The following is a 17,544-nucleotide window of genomic DNA, read 5'->3' on the forward strand; positions in this document are numbered from 1 at the left end:
AAGTACACCGAGGACGATAAAATCATCCTCGCAAGCGCTCGGTGACAGGGAATCGCCGCTCTGTTAAATCTGCTATCACCCAAGAGCAGGGATCGGAACCGGAACTGAACCCGAGCTGAATCGAACCCTAACAATTTTTCTGCTTGTCCTGAACCGAACCGGAACTGAACAAAAAAAACTGATACGGTTACCGGTTCGGGAATCGGTTCAGAGGTGAAATACGTAATTGTACTATCGATTGACCTTTTTTAATTATTTATTTTTTGTACGATGTCAAATGAGAGTAAAAGTTTGTGACTGTATCGCCAGCTTTTGTTTTTTCTTTGCCGGAACAAATGAGGGCCGTGACCGGGTTCTGCTAAAAAGCTTCCAGCACTTTTTTTCAATTTCAACAAACGCCCACGGGGGTGCAATACAATAAAATATCAGAGCCCTGCTACTCCCTTCGGATGCCCTGACCATCTTGTGCAACGAAGAGGCAGAGAGCGAAACCGAAACTACCCAGACAACCACAAACGTCCGAAAGACGTCCCACTTTGGTCGGAACGTCTTGGTCCTCGGCTGACATCTGCGAGACGTCCAGTGGACGTCGCTGTGGGATATTTTTAATGTCCCAGTAATGTCGGAAAAAGAAAGACACTTCTGATGTCCTGAGGATGTCTGTAGGTTTTAAAAACTGACTAAGAGAGCATTGTGAGCTGATCTTCATTCTTCTTGCCCGTGAAGTATACCTGACCAGAAATTTGGTTCTCCCACCACTTATTATGGATTTAAAGAACAGTTGCAAATTTTCTAAAGCTCGTACCCCTTGATCGCTTGTTGGCGATGACAGCACAGTTTCGCTCAAGGTGAAGGTTTAGAAGGCTGCTCTGTAAGATACATCCACTATCTGACGTAGGTCCTCTAAACAGCTCTTGACACAAAGTTTACGAGACCATTTGGCGAAACGCAGATGTGTTTGAAGGTTTGTGCGCTGAATATGTGCTAGATTGCACAATTACCAAAAAATTATATGATGAAAAAAGTTGAATGAATAAAATGAAGAAAGTTTATGTATATTTTGGTGGAGCATCATGACCTTTCACAGATAAAATCATCATGTTACGTGCGTAAAATCATAAACGCAGGCTGGCAGGTGGAATAGATCCGTGATACAAAAGCCAGAGCAAAACAAAAGCTGCCTGGCCTCTCGCTCGGCATTTTTGTTTGGAGTATTATATATGCTGTGTTCTTTAATTTTTGCATAGCCACTTTTACCGGTGTCTGTGATATTTTGATATTTTGTTATTTACAGTCATGTAAGCGAGAGAGAGAGCGCAGTGAAAGCATTTGGTCGCACATCCCAGGCTGTACTGCCTTGCCTTTCACCCAGTATTTTTGTTTGGAATAATATATACGCCGTGTTCTTTACCTGTTACCTATAGTGTGATATTTCTTTACATTGCAGAGCTGAATTTTGGAGAAGTATTGTTATTACACATTAGAAGTGTTTGGAATTTTCATTAATGAGAGTTCGTACCTGTTATCCAAAAGCGTTAGCACAATTGTCGTCCTGAGCTGTACTGGCTGGGCTCTCCCCTGTTCTGTTTGTTTAGAATAATATTAGTGTGTTCCTTGTCCCCGTCACTTGCAGAGTTGAATCTTGAAGAAATGTTGTTCCTAGTCAGTACAAGTGTGTGGGAGTTTTATTCATTCATATCTGTGATAGCCTACCACAAGTGCAATGGCAGTCTTCCAGCCTGTGGCATTCGAGTGTTATTCTGTATGCTATATAACTCCAATTCATGCACATATTCTGATCTGAAGGTGAATATCATAACATATTAAGTACCAGAGAAATGTCAAAAAATACATCTCAACTACAACAAAAATTAAGCTAAATAACTAGAAGAAAGACAACGAAAAGAAGAATAAAAGGTAATTGCAGAGGCTGATGCAACGTGAAGACGCCACGACGGGTACAAATTCAAACTTCAAACGGCGAGAGCCGAGAGGGAGAGGAGAGGGCGAGAATGGCAGGTGGCAGTTGGGAATTTGGACGCGTCGGAGCAGGTTGGACTTCTCTTCAGTTGCCATCGCCAGGATGGTGTTCCTGTGCAGTATTTTCGTGTGCTTTAATGCGCTTCATAAGACAATGCGATGACAATGGTTTCTGTGCAACACATTGTCGATTTCCCGGAAGAGTTTTGACGCCAAGAAGACGTAAACGGCGTAGGGCCAAGAACGCATTGCGAAACGCCAATCGGACGGCACGTTGCGAATGTTTGCAGGTATGAGTGATGACCGTGATGTTTTGATTACTATTAATTAGATGTTTCATTTTAGAAACTTAAAAGGAACTTGAAGAGAAACAGGATAAGGAGGTTCCGAACGTACGGTGAAGAGGAAGGCGTGTATGTCGCGACCTGCATGGAAAACAAGTGTGTCATGTGTCATCTCTAAGAAAATACAAGATGTAAGGCGGCCAACGAACGAAAGCTCCCTGTGGTCTGTGAGTGCATCGCACAGTCAGGCGTATGCTTTGTCTAGACACAGTGAGTGATCAGACTTGTACTACGTAGTATGAACATGTAGAGACGTATTGATTATTTCTTTCTGCTCAGCGTGTGCTTTTAGCAAAATAAACGGTATTTATATGAGCAATATGTGCATATCTACGCATTATTTTCGGTCACGCATTCAGTGGTCCCAGCTGCTAAGCGGCCGGATCCCGGACCAGTTTGCAGAGGGGACCACTGGATCAATTCCACTGGTTCCACTTGAAGTGGGACCATCGTGAAGCTGGTTCCAATTTCAACCGGTCCCAGTCACTAAGTGGTCCCACACTCAAAGTGGGACCTGTCCAATAAACCACTTTGAAGTGGTCTCACTCCAGATTTTCGCCTGGGATGTCAAACGAGAATAAACAGCGCCAGCTATTTAGGCATATGTCAGTCACTTTGAGAATGGAGGTAACGCACCAGTGGTGGAGGGGGGGGGTAAGGGGGACTACAATATGGTCCGGATGGGCACACTTAAAAATGTCCCACGAACGTTCGGGGAAAGTCGTTCCCGTCCTGTTTGGGACATCCGCCGACCATCGTAGGGTGTTGCAAATGCAGTCCTGCGGACTGCCAACTGACCGTCTTTTGAACATTCGCGGATGTCCATACGACATACGAATATCCGGGTCATGACGTCATATAGACGTCCTCGGGACGGCTCTGTGTTGTCTGGGTATGCAAAACTTCGTGCGTTTCCCTAAGAACGCTTCGTCTTGTAAAGTCAAGTGGTCGTGGCGAGGCAGCAGTAGACGCTTCCTAAAACGGTTATCCACTTTTCACACCTTTCTCATACAACTGTGTGCGGTGAGGGTAAGCTCGCTTTCATGTTGCAAAATTACTGTCGATGAACCGGTTAAACCAGGACCGAAAGAAGCAACGGTTCCAATCCCTCTAAGTGTCCTGACCTCTAACGGCTCTTCTTTATTTTTATTTTTTGGTTTCTCCCGGAGCCTAACCTGAACCGGTTCAAGCTCATAATTTGGGTTCAGCGGAGGTAAACCCGAACCGAACCAATATGCCTGAACCCGATCCCGAACCGGACCGAAAAAAATAACGGTTCCTATCACTGCCCACGAGTACGTTGCGCTTGAGCAATCCCTCTGCAACTACTACGGTAGCAGTTGCAACTGCAAAACAATTGTTTTGCTCTCCTGTCAGCCGCCACTTGGTGGCTTAACATCAGGCAAACGCCATGCGTTCCGTTTCATGACAGTGAGGGGAACTTGCATCATCTGCTATAGCAGTACATTTCCACAAATTTCTCGGAGATCATTTCGTTTATCTGAAGGAAGGTTTCACGGTTGTATGTCTACAGTACTCGTTAGTGCTTTACAGGTCGTATATATTCGTCTATGAGAATCGCCTGATGTCCCGTTGAGCGACCCTTGACTTATAAGCAACAAACTATCTCATTGAAACGCATATATAAGTGCGGTAGTAAGTTATGCGCTTAGAAACAGATGTAGTCAGCTTTAAAGGGGCTATAGCATTCATCGCGGTCGATCCCAAGACTGTAGTGTCGTTTTACTCTGCGTGCATAACCGATAATAACGCGGAATATCCGACGCGAATTGGTGGCGTTCTTCCTGTGCAGTTTAATGTACCACATGGCAAGAGCAGACGATGGATATTGGGAGTATTCTGGAATTCTCTCTTCGGAAACGTCACCCGGACAAAGCCAATCAGAGAGCGGCTGGAGGGATCTTGGTTGTCTTGGGGATCGACCGACGGACAGGCGTGCGGGGCGGAATATTTGGCGACGGCGTCTGCATTGTGATCGGCTTGTGCAATATGTTGTTTCTGTCGGGCGTTTTCGTACAGCCAGAAGCGTAACACCGTGCTTCACGCGGCATGGTCACGTCGGAACTTACACTGGTAAGCGAAAGTCCGCGTATTTACCAAGTACGTCTTCACTAGTATATTGCGGTGCGAACAAATAGCATACGACGTCAGAGATAAATACCTGCGTTAACGCTCTCATTTGTGTGCCTTGCTTGCGTCATCATAGTTCTAGCTGCAGTAGGATTGCGAATCTTTAAATATCGCTTAATATGTAAGCTGTTATTCGAAGAAAAAAATTGCCAAGTTGACTGTGAGCACTGACGAACGTACACACGAACCCGGATGTGATGGTCCATTCAAGATTGAGAGTCCGAGGTTGGGGAAGTGGGTAGATGACAAGTTCACACCGCCGCAGCCACAAACACAGACAAAAGGCGCACTCAAGACAGGACCAACTGCAACTCACGACTACTTTACTTTTCAATACACACATGCTCTTAAATACCACAGCAGGTACACCTTCCCCAACCCGTCCGACCTACTTTTTGAGATAATACATTTCCTATTGAATAAGGATGACAGAGGGAGCGCTGACACATTTTCCCATTTTTTGTGAATCAGAAAAGCTTCATGTATCTCTCGCTGCGATCAGAGACTACCCAAGCAGCACACAATATTGGGCCCATATTGGCTGGTCATTGGCGATACGGGTCCAATATGGGGCCCATTTCGCCAAGATTTCTCCCATATTGGCTAAAACTGGGCAATATGGGCCCCATATTACGCAGTTAGAAACAATATTGGGAAAATCCTGGCAATATGGGCCCCATATTGCCCGTGTACAGCCCATATTGACAGAAAATACAGAAAGTGGTACGTACCCGTGTTGCACAAATGCCCAAGCAGCACGGCTAGATTGCACGTTGAAGTGCGTGAAATGCCCAGTTCAGTACGTCGTTACTTGCAACAGCTTCCCGCAGATGATACACATTGTCCGAAACAGTCAACATACATGGCAATCCCACTGTAACGTTAACTAGAACTCGACAACTCAACTTTCCACGTTGTGGAAGCAGCCTCCATCTTGCTTCGCGATGCCAATGCCAATCGGTCAAGCCGACTGAGAGCAAGCGGATTGTCTGAGCGAAATCACGCGTCCTACAAGTAATGCGCATGCGCGACAGCGGGATCGGACGATTCATACGCGCTAAAATGTCGCTGGTTCCCCTAATGACAACGAAATTCCGGGAAGTCAAGTAAAAAACACAATGTTTGATTGGAAGGGATGGCTCTTGTGTAAAGTTAGGGGATTTCAAGTTGCTGCAAGCAGCGTGAGTTGCTCTGTTGTATGTCCGTCACCGTCACGAAAGTGTTTCGCTCCTTCGTACTCTCGGAGCGGGTTGGAAACTTTTCGTTCATAGAATATTGCGATCCCAATGAATTGGATGTTTTGCATTGGTGGTTCCGTGGGACTGCTTGTGTCCTTAAGCAAGGCGGGCGCAGTACCCGTTCTCCGTTTTTGGGACGATGCAGTGTTTCTTTTCTTTTTTTTGTAATGGTATGCAACGTGAGTCAGTGAGATCTGTAGGAATGAAAAAGCAAAAAGAAGAGAGAAGTAATCTCACTGCTGGACATTAAACTGGATAAGGCTTTATTGTTACATGGTCTCCCCGTTGGTGTTATCACAGAAGTATCGGCAATATTGGCGCAAAATGGGCTTGCCAATATCGGCAGCCCATATAGGTTGAATATGGAGTCTGGTTGCACTCCCCATATTGGTCCAGTATTCGCAGCCCATATGGATCCAATATTGGCGTGCTGCTTGGGTAATTTCCATGCAAGTTTTATTAAAGGATCGCAGCGGGATAATTAGTCTTCGATCGCAGCAGGATCGAGAGATATATGAAGTCTTTGTGATTCACGGAAAGGGGAAAAACTGTGTCAGCGCTCCCTCTATCACCCTCATTCAGGAGGAAATCTGTTATCTCAAGAAGTGGGTCGGATGGGTTCGGGAACGTGTACCTGCTCTGATATTCAAGAGCGTGTGTGTATTGAACAGTAAAGTAGTCGTGAGTTGCAGTTCGTTCTGTCCTTGTGTGTACCTTTTCTCTGTGTTTGTGGCTGCGGCGGTATGAACTTGCCATTCAAGATTCTAAGTCGAAGATTCATGTGCGAAGATTTGAAAGCGAACCACAGAAAGTTTTAGATAATAATAATTGGGGTTTACGTCGCGAGACAACTGAGAGTTTTTATAGCATCGTACGCTATTGCCTTTGCAGACGTAAGTGATATCGTTGATGGTTCTGCGCACGCGCAAAACATAACGAGAGCTTCGGGCAGTGCGCAGAACCACATCGCTGTATCGTGCGGAACATAATATGTGTATAAAGAAGCAATTTCAGGCCATTTCTCACGAGAGTTCTGTCATGAGCGGCTCCGCTGCCGGATGTCGTGATGGAATACGGATCATTCCTGAAATATGTCGCTTGGGAGGGGAATGGCTTGCAAGGGTGTCATTTGGTGTGGAATTTTCATTTACAAACAACAACTTTATTTTGAGTCAGCTTTAAAGGGACGTTTAAAAGGCAGTTTATTTTCATGAAAAAAAAAAACTATGAGTGCCGCAAGGATGTCGTTTTTACAATTCAGTTGTACGACCAGGAGGACATCTTTTGGATTATAGTATGCACATGACTGATTACCTAAAATTCATTAATTGACCCTTTAATTCGAGACTTCCGGGCAAGAGCGAGATAAAAGAACGCGAGGCAATTCTCGTTGAGCTCCGTTTTAACTTTGAAGAATAAAAAGAAACAGTAGATGCTGTGAAATATCGACTGCTTGATTTCGGTATGCAAAGCAGGTGAAACCGAAAAATCGCGCCTGAGGAGGGCATCGCCCTCGCCGATGAAGCCTTATCTGGGGCGGAAAGCGGTTTACCTGGCCAGCATAGCAGCACGTACTCGAATTATCTACATCGCTCCAAATCACGTGGCCCTCTGACGTGAAATGAGCGCTGTACTCTCTGTATTCCCTGGCGCCGTGGTTTCGTTTTCGGCTCATTTGCACGACAAAATTCGTAGACGAGTATTTGGACGCACTGTCGTGTTCCAGGATTGTTTAAACGTGAAGTGGCTTGCAACTAGGATAGTGTCTCAATCCGCTATCCACTTTTGCTTGAATTCCCCTAATTCAAAAGTTAATGAATCCATTTATAAATGTGCAACTACAAGCTGACTATTACCTATAGGTAATAGTCAGCTTGTAGTTGCACACTTTCTTCAAGCGGATGTCAGCCTAGGTGTAGGACCAACTGCAGAAACATCTCTCGTCTATACTGCTCTTTCGCAAAAATGATCAAAAGGCTAGAAAAACACCCTATATTTATTTTGATTACTGAAAAAAATGAATTTTGCTGCTTTAAGGTCTTCGCCAGGTCTACATTACTCGTTCCCCCTTACACCAAATTTCTGATATCATCGCCAAGCTCAACCTCGAATGACGGCGCTCTCCGCAAGTGATTCATCGCAGGCAAGGAGTACAACGTATGTGGAAACTCGTAGCGTTATGTCGCGAAACCCCTAACGAAACCCAGCAGTAGCTGCTGCAATGAAGCAACACTTTCCTGGAGAGAAAGAAAACGACGAGCTTGTCCTGTTGGTGCTTGTCAGTGTTGTTTTTCCTCAATATGAATAGCAGTTATCATCTCGAGATCATCAGCAGCTCATTTGCATCCTACTTTTATGATCAGCAAGTGTCATTGCTTAAGTAGAATGAGCAGCGATGTCATTGTGGTCAACGTGCAGATCAATTTTGTCAACACGTGAACCAATTGTCACTACAAATCACGCTCTCGCTTATCGGGAAAGAAAAACGCAGAATGCCCTGATAAACAAATTACAGTTAGTCGTGCAAATCGCCTAATGTATTTCTGAGCTCTATGGTCGAAACTCTTACCTGAACGAAAAACAATTTAGGTTTAGCAGCCAGACCTTTACAGTTCCTTGGGTCGAACATAGTATACACTTTGGACAGTTGAATTTCTTGGCCGTCTGAGCAGATTATGGCATCACTCTTCCCATGGCTCAACAGGAACAAGCAGAGGCAGCATGAACTTGAGTGATCCTCGCCAGCCACTGCACCAATAACGAGACGAATAAAGAAGTTAAGACAAAGAAAGCAAAAGGAGAAAATGAAAGGAAAAAAACTTACACTTTTCAAGCGTTTTGAGCATCGCCTCCTTTCTGAGGTTATCATGCACATCAACATGAAATCCAAGCTGTCCTCCAAAGACCATTCGTATCCTCTCAACGTCTTTTTCGGTTCCAATTCGTTCAGGATATCCAGCAACCTTCTGCAAAAAAGCAACATTGGCATGCCTGTTGGAAGGTGGACTGGAGAGAATAGCAGTCAAGTGAGATGCAAGGAAATGCCGAAGCCTGATACATCTGAATACCTTGCCGGCTGTGTCTTGGTTTTTTGATCAAGTATAGTCGCGTCCTACACGTATAATTATCTAATCAATAACCAGTACACTTGCATTGACAGTGCTAGGTATTGTCGTTGCAGTTTACGAAGCTCAAACACGTGCATGTGTGGACTGTCGCGTTACCCCTGTAGCAGCACTAGTGCCATCGGATGGTGGCAGCTTAGTTTGAACGTCAGCGCGCTGAGCGCAATTAAACCGAGTTGTTAAAACCAGTTGTTCTCCAGCAGTCACAGGATACAGTTGTCAGTCCCTTCCTACGCCACATTTGGTGCAAACCTTCGGTTGGTTTCATGGAACCTCCCCCGCTGCAAAGTGTTCCCGTCGCTGGCGCACCGCTGCCCGCAAGCGCGAAGTGCGGGTGGATAGAATTGTAGATCTCGGTCGGAGTGCTGCTGGCGCGCAATATCTGCGAGATCGACAGTAGTGCTCGATCGTGGAGATCCGACTAAGAGTGTCAGCAGGTACATTGTCAGCCCTGCTGACATGCTCGAACTGTGCGTTAAACTCTGTCAGATACGCGAGATGCCGAAGTTGTCGGGACGTGTAGCGACAGCTTCCGAAATTGTAGGCAGTTGACGAGAGGCTTGTGATCTGTGAAAAATACCAAGGATTTGTCCTCGAGGTAGGACTATTCTCTAGAGAGCTGGCCTCAAATTTTCCCTCTCCCTCGCGCGCCCCGCCCACCCGGAGCGCGCCAATGGGAGGACGCGCGGGTGGTGTCGGCTGAGTGCCAGCTGGGGGCAGAGGTTCGAACGTTTATAGAGACGTGCTTTTCGCGATGCTACATCCACTGGATCGTTCCACCTACCACGGCCCTGAGGCCAAACAAACGCAGGCATCGCTCAAGGCCGCTGATCATGAAACATTTATTAAAAGCCAAAACAAGCGAACACAGGAGCCGTCAAAATCCATCAATTCATTCCACGAAAACAGAAAAAGAAGAAGAGAGAAAAAAAGACAGACAGAAATGGGATCATGACTCAGTACTTATTGCCGACCATTTTCGTGGTCCCAAGGAACGCTTGTCCCTAGGTTCACAGATTGAGCAGTGCAACCTCTGGAACACGGGCTAACTCAGGGCCGTGGTGGATGGAACGACCCAGTGGATGTAGCATCAAGAAAAGCACGTCTCCCTCTACGTTCGAACCTCTGCCCCCAGATGGCACTCAGCTGACACCGCCCACGCGTCCTCCCATTGGCGCGCTCCGGGTGGGCGGGGCACGCGAGGAAAAGGGAAAATCTCAGGCCAGCTCTCTAGAGTATAGTCCGAGGTAGTATCTGAAGTGTTTAACAGCCATGAAGGTGGCGAGAAGCTCTCAACCAAAGGTGCTGTATTTTTCCTCAGTCGGGGAGAACTTCTTGGAATAAAAGGCTATAGGTCGCCAGTGGCCCAATACGTGTTGTTGGAGTACAGCGCCCGCAGCGCGATTCAAGGCATCAACCATCAAGGAGGTTTTACCCTTTTGACCGAATGATCTAAGGTTGTCGTTGTCACCAAGGCCTGTTTTGCTCGCTCAAAGGCTACAATCGTGTCGATGGATCAAGGCTCGCTGTTGGGCTTAGCCGTTTGAAGCTGGTCTTCTAGTGGTCGTAGAATGGCCGCGCAGCACGGGACAAAACGCATATACAAGTTAATCATGCCCAGGAAATGCCGCAGCTGGGTAACTGATGTGGGCAAGGGGAAATTCTGTATTTTGTCGACCTTGCTCGCAAGGGGTGTAGTGCCTTGGGCATCAACACGGTGGCCGAGAAACTCCAAGGCATTAACTCCAAACTTGCACTTATCAGCTTTGATGAGCAAACCATGGTCGGCTAACCGCTGGAACAAGGCGTGGAGATGGTTTAAGGGGTCGTCCTGGGAAGCACTGGCCATGAGCAGGTCGTCTAGGTAGGCAAATACAAAAGGTAGCCCTCTTGTGATGCTGTTCATAAATTGCTGGAACGATTGTGCCGCATTTCGTAGCCCGAAAGGCATGCGGAGGAATTCGGAAAGCCCAAATGGGTGGATGATTGCTGATTTGGCGATGTCCTCTTCCGCCATGGGTATCTGGTGATAAGCCTTCATGAAATCGATTTTGGAGAAGATGTCAGCGGCAGACAATCCTGCGGTAAAGTCAGAGATGTTGGGTAGCGGTAACGGTCGGGAGTAGTGGCCAGGTTTAACGCGCGGTAGCTGCCACAAGCCTCCAGTCACCTGTTTTTTAAGAGCCATGTGAAGGAGGGAGGCACATGTACTCGACGACGGCCGCACGATGCGCACTGCAAGCATGTGGTCGAATTCTTATCTTGCAATGGTTAATTCCGGACTAAGGCGGCGTGCTTTGGTGAAGACTGGTCGGCCCTGAGTAATGAATCGGTGGACGACCGGATGTTTCATGGGCGGGGTCAAGTCACACGGTAACGGTTAATGATAGAAATTGACCAAGTAGGCTTGTGTAACTGCTCTCTTGAGGGCGTGGAGTTGCGATACCAGCTGAGCGCACGCGCATGAAAACGGCATTAACCGTGCGACGTCTATCAAGATCTTGTTGTGGCTGAGAAAATCGCTGCCCAGTATGCACTGCTTGGTGTCTGTGACCAGCAACACCCAGTGGAAAGCCCTTCCTAACCTGGAATCCAAAGGCAAAGAACGACAGTAGTAGACAGAAATGCGGGAACCAGTTACTGCCATTAAGTACATGAGCGGGCTGGGCCTTCCATCTTGCTGGGTGGAGGATAGTATGCTAACTTCTGCTCCGGTGTCCACTAGAATGTTTTCCTTGCCGCAACGGTTTCCCATGAAGAAAAGGCGACGCAGGTTTGTAGTGTGGGGATCCTGGGTCGCCGCTAGTAATCCCCTTCGGCATTTTCCTGCCAGTTACAGGGTGATTCGCAGTGTCGACGGCAGAAACGCTTAGGGAACCAGCAAAGCTGGTGACGCCTGGAAGGTGGCGGAGTCGGGGAACGGCTTCGAGAACGGCATTGGTCTGGGCGACGGGAAGAGGGTTGGTCTCAGAAGAGGGAGCGATCCAGGAGGTCCGCTAAACGGCCTATCTCATCCCGCAAGGAGGAGAGGTCGGAATTGTCTTGGGACTGCGCGAGCGACTGCTGGTAGTGCATAGCGTTGCTTGATACGGATGCCAAGTTGGTAGAAAAGCTGGAATCCACATACCGCTGCATGGCTTTGTCCGCGCGGGACGCCAGGGCTGCGAGATTCGTGGCGTCTGTGACAGAGAGGGCAAGCTGAATGGTGAGAGGTAACATCGACAAGAATAGCTCGTGGAGGAGCTTCTCATCAAATGAGGCATTTCTGAGGACTGCCTGCATTTGCCGGAGAAGATCAGAGGCTTGCGGTCCCCCAAAGCCTCGCTTGAAATTTTCTCTTGCAGGCGTTGTCAGTCAAAGGGTTGGGATCTGCCGATCATGGCGGCTTTGAGTACGTCGTACGGTTCTAGGGCTGCAGGGGTGCTTAGGATGTCCGCAATTTGGAGTAGGACGTCCTCAGCCAGCACTGATAAAACATGGTTGAACTTGATGATCTGCGATGTAATGTGGCCAAGCACGAGCTGTGACTCAGCTTGCTGGAATATCTGGACTCGAACTAAAAAAAGGGGGTAGTCGAATTGCGAAATGTGCAACTGATGCTGTCTGCAGGGGTGGTGCAGAGGTTGAGGATTGTGGATCAGATGACTCTTGCATTACATCCGGGTCGCCACTGTGGAATGAGCGAGGCGTATGACCGTTCAGGCTGGAACAACTTCGAGAATTGGCTCGATCGTCGCCGGGTAGTGGCCTTCGTCTTCTTCACCACACTGCTAATTAATGGTGTTCAGGGCTCATGCGTGTTTCCTGATACTGGTGGTCAGTACTTACTACTCAGCCTACTTTTTGCTTTGGACAAACGAGGCAGACGAGTTCACGCGGTTTGCCAGTGGTCCCCTCTCCCGTCGTCCGCAACCAGCACCAACTGATGAATAGGGAGATAACCTTGTCCAGCGCACCCAAGATCAGCCGCGTCGCAGCACATGCTTATAAGCAGTTCTTTAAAATCCGTTAACAGTGATGAATTAACAATTAAAGTCTGTGATAGCATCCGTAGCGGAGCTGTTACATGCGTGATGTATATTGCAGAAAGAGTTAAGTGATATGGGAGGCTTATGGAGGAAGTTCATATTGTAGAAAAGCTTGAGCTTCGCAAAAAGAGCGGACGACGGATGACTCCCTTCTGCGTGGTCCGTTCAATATGGAGATACCCCCACTGATTAATTTAGGTATGGCGGCGATGACCAGCTTCGTCCCTTCATTCGAGAGCATCACACCTATTCCCAACCTGGCAGACCTGCTACATATGTGCTTGTAGCAAGCGTAGTCATCTCCGCATTTTCCTTTTAATAGGTGTGTGAGACAAATTACCGCATCAATGGTTTTTAGACTAATAAATTGACAGGAATTGTCTCTTCCAATGAAAAGGCCATACATGGCGCGGTCGAACAATGGACATGAACTAACCAGCCCTTAGAGCCCTTAGCGTTCGTCTTGCATTTACACTTGAGTGCGAGAGAACAAAGTTCACTTGACAGCGTCCGGCCTCGAGTGTTTCGGGCAGGTGTGTGTACGTGTCTCGAATAACCGCTCACATGATCGATTGCTATGTGGCGTACACAGCACTCTTCCCCACCCATGAAAAGTGGTCTGGGGTGTGACCAGTGTCTCAGTCGGAGCGAATATCAATGTTCATCGGTTTCTGTCAACTACGATGTGTCATCTGTGGCGTCATGGGCCGCGCTGGACGGGTCGGATGCGTGGGCTGTATAACTTTCGGTAACCGCGATATGTACGCCGTAGCGTGTCCGCATCTGGTCAAGGTGGCGTGTGACTATACCTTCGGCCGTTTGCACTTGAGCCATGCGACTTCCTAGTCCGTCAAACACGATACCAGGCATCCATACTGGTCGATCGCATTGTTTGCCCACGTAGACAGGTGCTCCACATTTCAAACGACTGTCCACGTCTTACTGGATTGTCTTTTGGTTTTTGAGCACATCGGCCTTGATGATATCCAAGCGACTACGTGGCAGAAAGTTGAATAACATTTCCGCAGGAGCAGCTGATGGTGTCATTCTGCGGTTATGTAGCCAGCGTTGGAGTCGGATTTCCAGAGGTCCGTCCATCAGATTTTTAAGAGCCTCTTTTACGCTTCTAGCAGCCCATTCTGCAAGTCCGTTTGACTGCGGATGATTAGGACCAGTTCACATGTGGCGAATCCCATTTCTCTTTATGAATTCTTGGAAGGCCGCACCTGTGAAAGTGATGCCGTTGTCAGTTAGGATGCACGTTGGTAGTCTGATGCGGGCAGATATGTCTTGACGGTCAACGGTCATCTCTGCAGTTGCAGATTTTACCCGGATACCCTCTATCCAGCCAGAATGACTATCCACAACGACTAATATCATTTTCCCTTCAACCGGGCCCGCATAGTCCATGTGTATGCGAGTCCACGGTTCGGCGGACGATGGCCATGCCAGTGGCTCTTGAGGTGGTGCGGATGATGCCGCCTGCTGGCACATCGGGCATGAATGTACTCGTTGTTGCACGTCTCGGTCGATTCCCGGCCCCCAAATCAGGGTTTTGATGAATGCTTTTGTTGCATTAATTCCCTGCTGTGTGCCGTGAAGCTCTACGAGCAGAGCGTTTCTTGCTCGTTCTGGTATCACTATGCAATGTCTGCGCAGTATCGCGTCTTTTTCAACGGACATTTCACGACGTCTCGGCCAGTATGGTTCTAGATCCAGGTCGTCAAGTTTTATAGGCCAGCCGTTCACGATCCTAGCTTTCAGCTTCTGCATAATAGGTCGTTGAGTGCGATGTCCGCAAACTGCTTCCCCGATATTGGGCTCGCGTCGAACATGTCGAGAGCATGGATTGCTGTGTCAGTTGTTCTCTCGGGATGCACGTTACACTGAACTGGAAGCCGGCTAAGAGTGTCAGCGTTTCCATTGTTTGCCCCAGCCATGTACTTCAGTGTATATTGGTAACCAGCCAGTATCAAAGAACAACGCTCTATCCTTCCTACAGCTACAGTCGCAACAGGCTTGTTTTCACCAAGAAGTCCCACCAGTGGCTGATGGTCAGTTTTCAGGACGAATTTTCTTCCTAGTAGGTAATTCCTGAATTTTGTCATGCCGAAAATGATAGCCAGTGCTTCTTTTTACAGGTGCGAATAGTTCTTCTCTGCATCACTTAGTGTTCTTGATCTCAACAGTCCCAGGAAGGAACGTAGTTCCCTCACATTCCTCGGTGGCATAGCCTTAGAAATTGCATAAATTCTCAGTTCTGACGGATGCAGTTCATTTCTGTCAATTGTGTGACCAATGTATTTTACCTGTTTCTTGCCGAACTCGCAGTTCTCACGTTTCAGACGGACACCATACTCCCTGAATACTTGGAATACTTTCTTTAGAGTCTGGCCAAATTCGTCCTTTTTTTAAGAAATTAAGACAGTAGTAAAAGATAGTTGGGCGTAACGGGCAATGAGAGTTACGGGCGCCCCTGGGCCGACTTCACCGCGTATTTTTTTCCAGCACGGCGCGTGTACGGAGGGTTGTCCGCTCGCTTACCGGCGGGGGGAGGGCTGCGCGTGTGCTTATCGTAGCGTATTTTTCAGCCTGGGCAGACTTCCCTCACAATTTTTTCCGATACAACAGGTGTGCAGGGGGTGGTTTACATGCAAGTGTAGACATGCGAAGGATAACCATACACAAAAGTACAAGTTCAATGCACAAGTGCAAAGTTCAATAGTGCGAGGAATTATGCTGTGACTCTGTGTGGAGGAGAAAAACCCAGCCAAAAAACCTGAAGCAGAAGAAACATATTACAATACACGTATCAAAGATAATCTGCGCGTGCGCTTATCGTTGCGTATTTTTCAGCCTGGGCCGACTTCTTTGGCAATTTTTCCCTTACAACAGGTGTGCGGTGGCTTACCAATTTTTCACTTAGGGAGCCCCGCACAAACGACCTGAAAGATAGATTATTATTATCTGAAACTACATTCGCATTCAATAATACGTACAATATTGCGGCCACACTGGATAATTTGAAAAGGCTACATTTTAATATCAACAATCATACTCCCATTATAGCAACAATAATCTGAAAGATATGTAGTTAATTGTGGACAGCAGAGAACCTGGAAGACCATGGGACACGAATGACAAGAACGACACGAACATAAGAGGAAATAAAATCTATAACACCACGATTAACAAAAGAGGATATTCTTAACGAAAACAACAGAGGAGGAGAATAATCTATCATTTTAACTATCATAAAATCATCCTCGTGACACAATCTAATCGAACACTATACAATTTTCCTTCTAAGAGACACTATAAACCTTACTTTGTTTTATGAATCCAACAAGAAAATAGATATGTTAAAAATGAACTTGACCGCATAGCACGCTCCTAGCCAACAACCAGCTCTAATGATATCTACCCTGATTTGTTGAAGACGGGTGCCGATAGATGTATGTAATTAATTCTGAACAGCAGAGATCCTAGAAAACCACGGAACCCGAACGATAAGAACGACACGAACAGAAGATGAAATAAAATCTATACTACTACAAAGAAGATATCCTTAATCAATATGATTACAAACAAAATTACAAGTTGTATTATAATGAGTCTAATATTCCTATAGGTGAGAACCATCATTGCAATCGCGGGAAGTTCTGATAATTGTATGTAATTAACTGTGAACAGCAGAGACCCTGGAAGACCATGGGACACGAACAACACGAACACAAGAGGAAATAAAATCTATACCACTAGAAAGAAGTTATTCTTAATCAAAACAACAGAGAAGAATAATCTATACTTTTAACAATCATAAAATCATCGTCGTCACATAATCTAATCGAACACTATACAATTTTCATTCTAAGAGATACTACTAACCTTACTTTGGTTTACGAATCCAACACAGAAAATAGATACGTTAAAAATGAACTTCACCACATAGCACGCTCCTAGCCAACAACCAGATCTGATGATATCTGCCTTGATTTGTTGAAGACGGGAGCCGATAGTTGTATGCAATTAATTGTGAACAGCAGAGACCACTGAACACGAACGACAAGAACGACACGAACACAAGAGGAAATAAAATCTATACCACTACAAAGAAGTTATTCTTAATCAAAACAACAGAGGAGAATAATCTATCATTTTAACTGTCATAAAATCATCCTCGTGACATAATCTAATCGAACACTATACAATTTTCATTCTAAGAGACACTACAAACATTACCTTCTTTCATGAAATCAACACAGAAAATAGATATGCTGAAATTAACTTCACCACATAGCGCGCTCCTAGCCAACAACCAGATCTGATGATATCTGCCCTGATTCGTTGAAGACGGGTGCCGATAGTTGTATGTAATTAATTGTGAACAGCAGAGACCACGGAACACGAACGACAAGAACGACACGAACACAAGAGGAAATAAAATCTATACCACTACAAAGAAGTTATTCTTAATCAAGACAACAGAGGAGAATAATCTATGATTTTAACTATCACAAAATCATCCTCGTGACATAATCTAATCGAACACTATACAATTTTCATTCTAAGAGACACTACAAATATTACTTTCTTTCATGAATCTAACACAGAAAATAGATATGTTAAAAATGAACTTCACCACATAGCACGTTCCTAGCCAACAACCACATCTGAT

At 46.3% G+C, this 17,544-nt stretch overlaps 1 protein-coding gene across 4 annotated transcripts in view; it reads right to left on the reverse strand.

Moving 5' to 3' along the window:
* LOC135379040 (caspase-3-like) overlaps positions 1–17,544 on the reverse strand; it is a 251,721-nt gene that overhangs the window by 131,874 nt on the left and 102,303 nt on the right. For 3 of the 4 annotated variants that reach the window (XM_064612287.1, XM_064612289.1, XM_064612288.1), the window contains 2 exons: positions 8,538–8,679; positions 8,283–8,461 (listed from right to left, as the gene is read on the reverse strand). The exons of the other annotated variant lie outside the window; for it this stretch is intronic. In XM_064612287.1, the coding sequence (XP_064468357.1) occupies positions 8,283–8,461; positions 8,538–8,679 (321 nt within the window). The remainder of the gene's footprint in view (positions 1–8,282; positions 8,462–8,537; positions 8,680–17,544) is intronic. 4 annotated transcript variants of the gene reach the window in all.

Source organism: Ornithodoros turicata, chromosome 1, assembly GCF_037126465.1.
Source record: "Ornithodoros turicata isolate Travis chromosome 1, ASM3712646v1, whole genome shotgun sequence".
Taxonomy (NCBI): Eukaryota; Metazoa; Arthropoda; class Arachnida; order Ixodida; family Argasidae; genus Ornithodoros; species Ornithodoros turicata.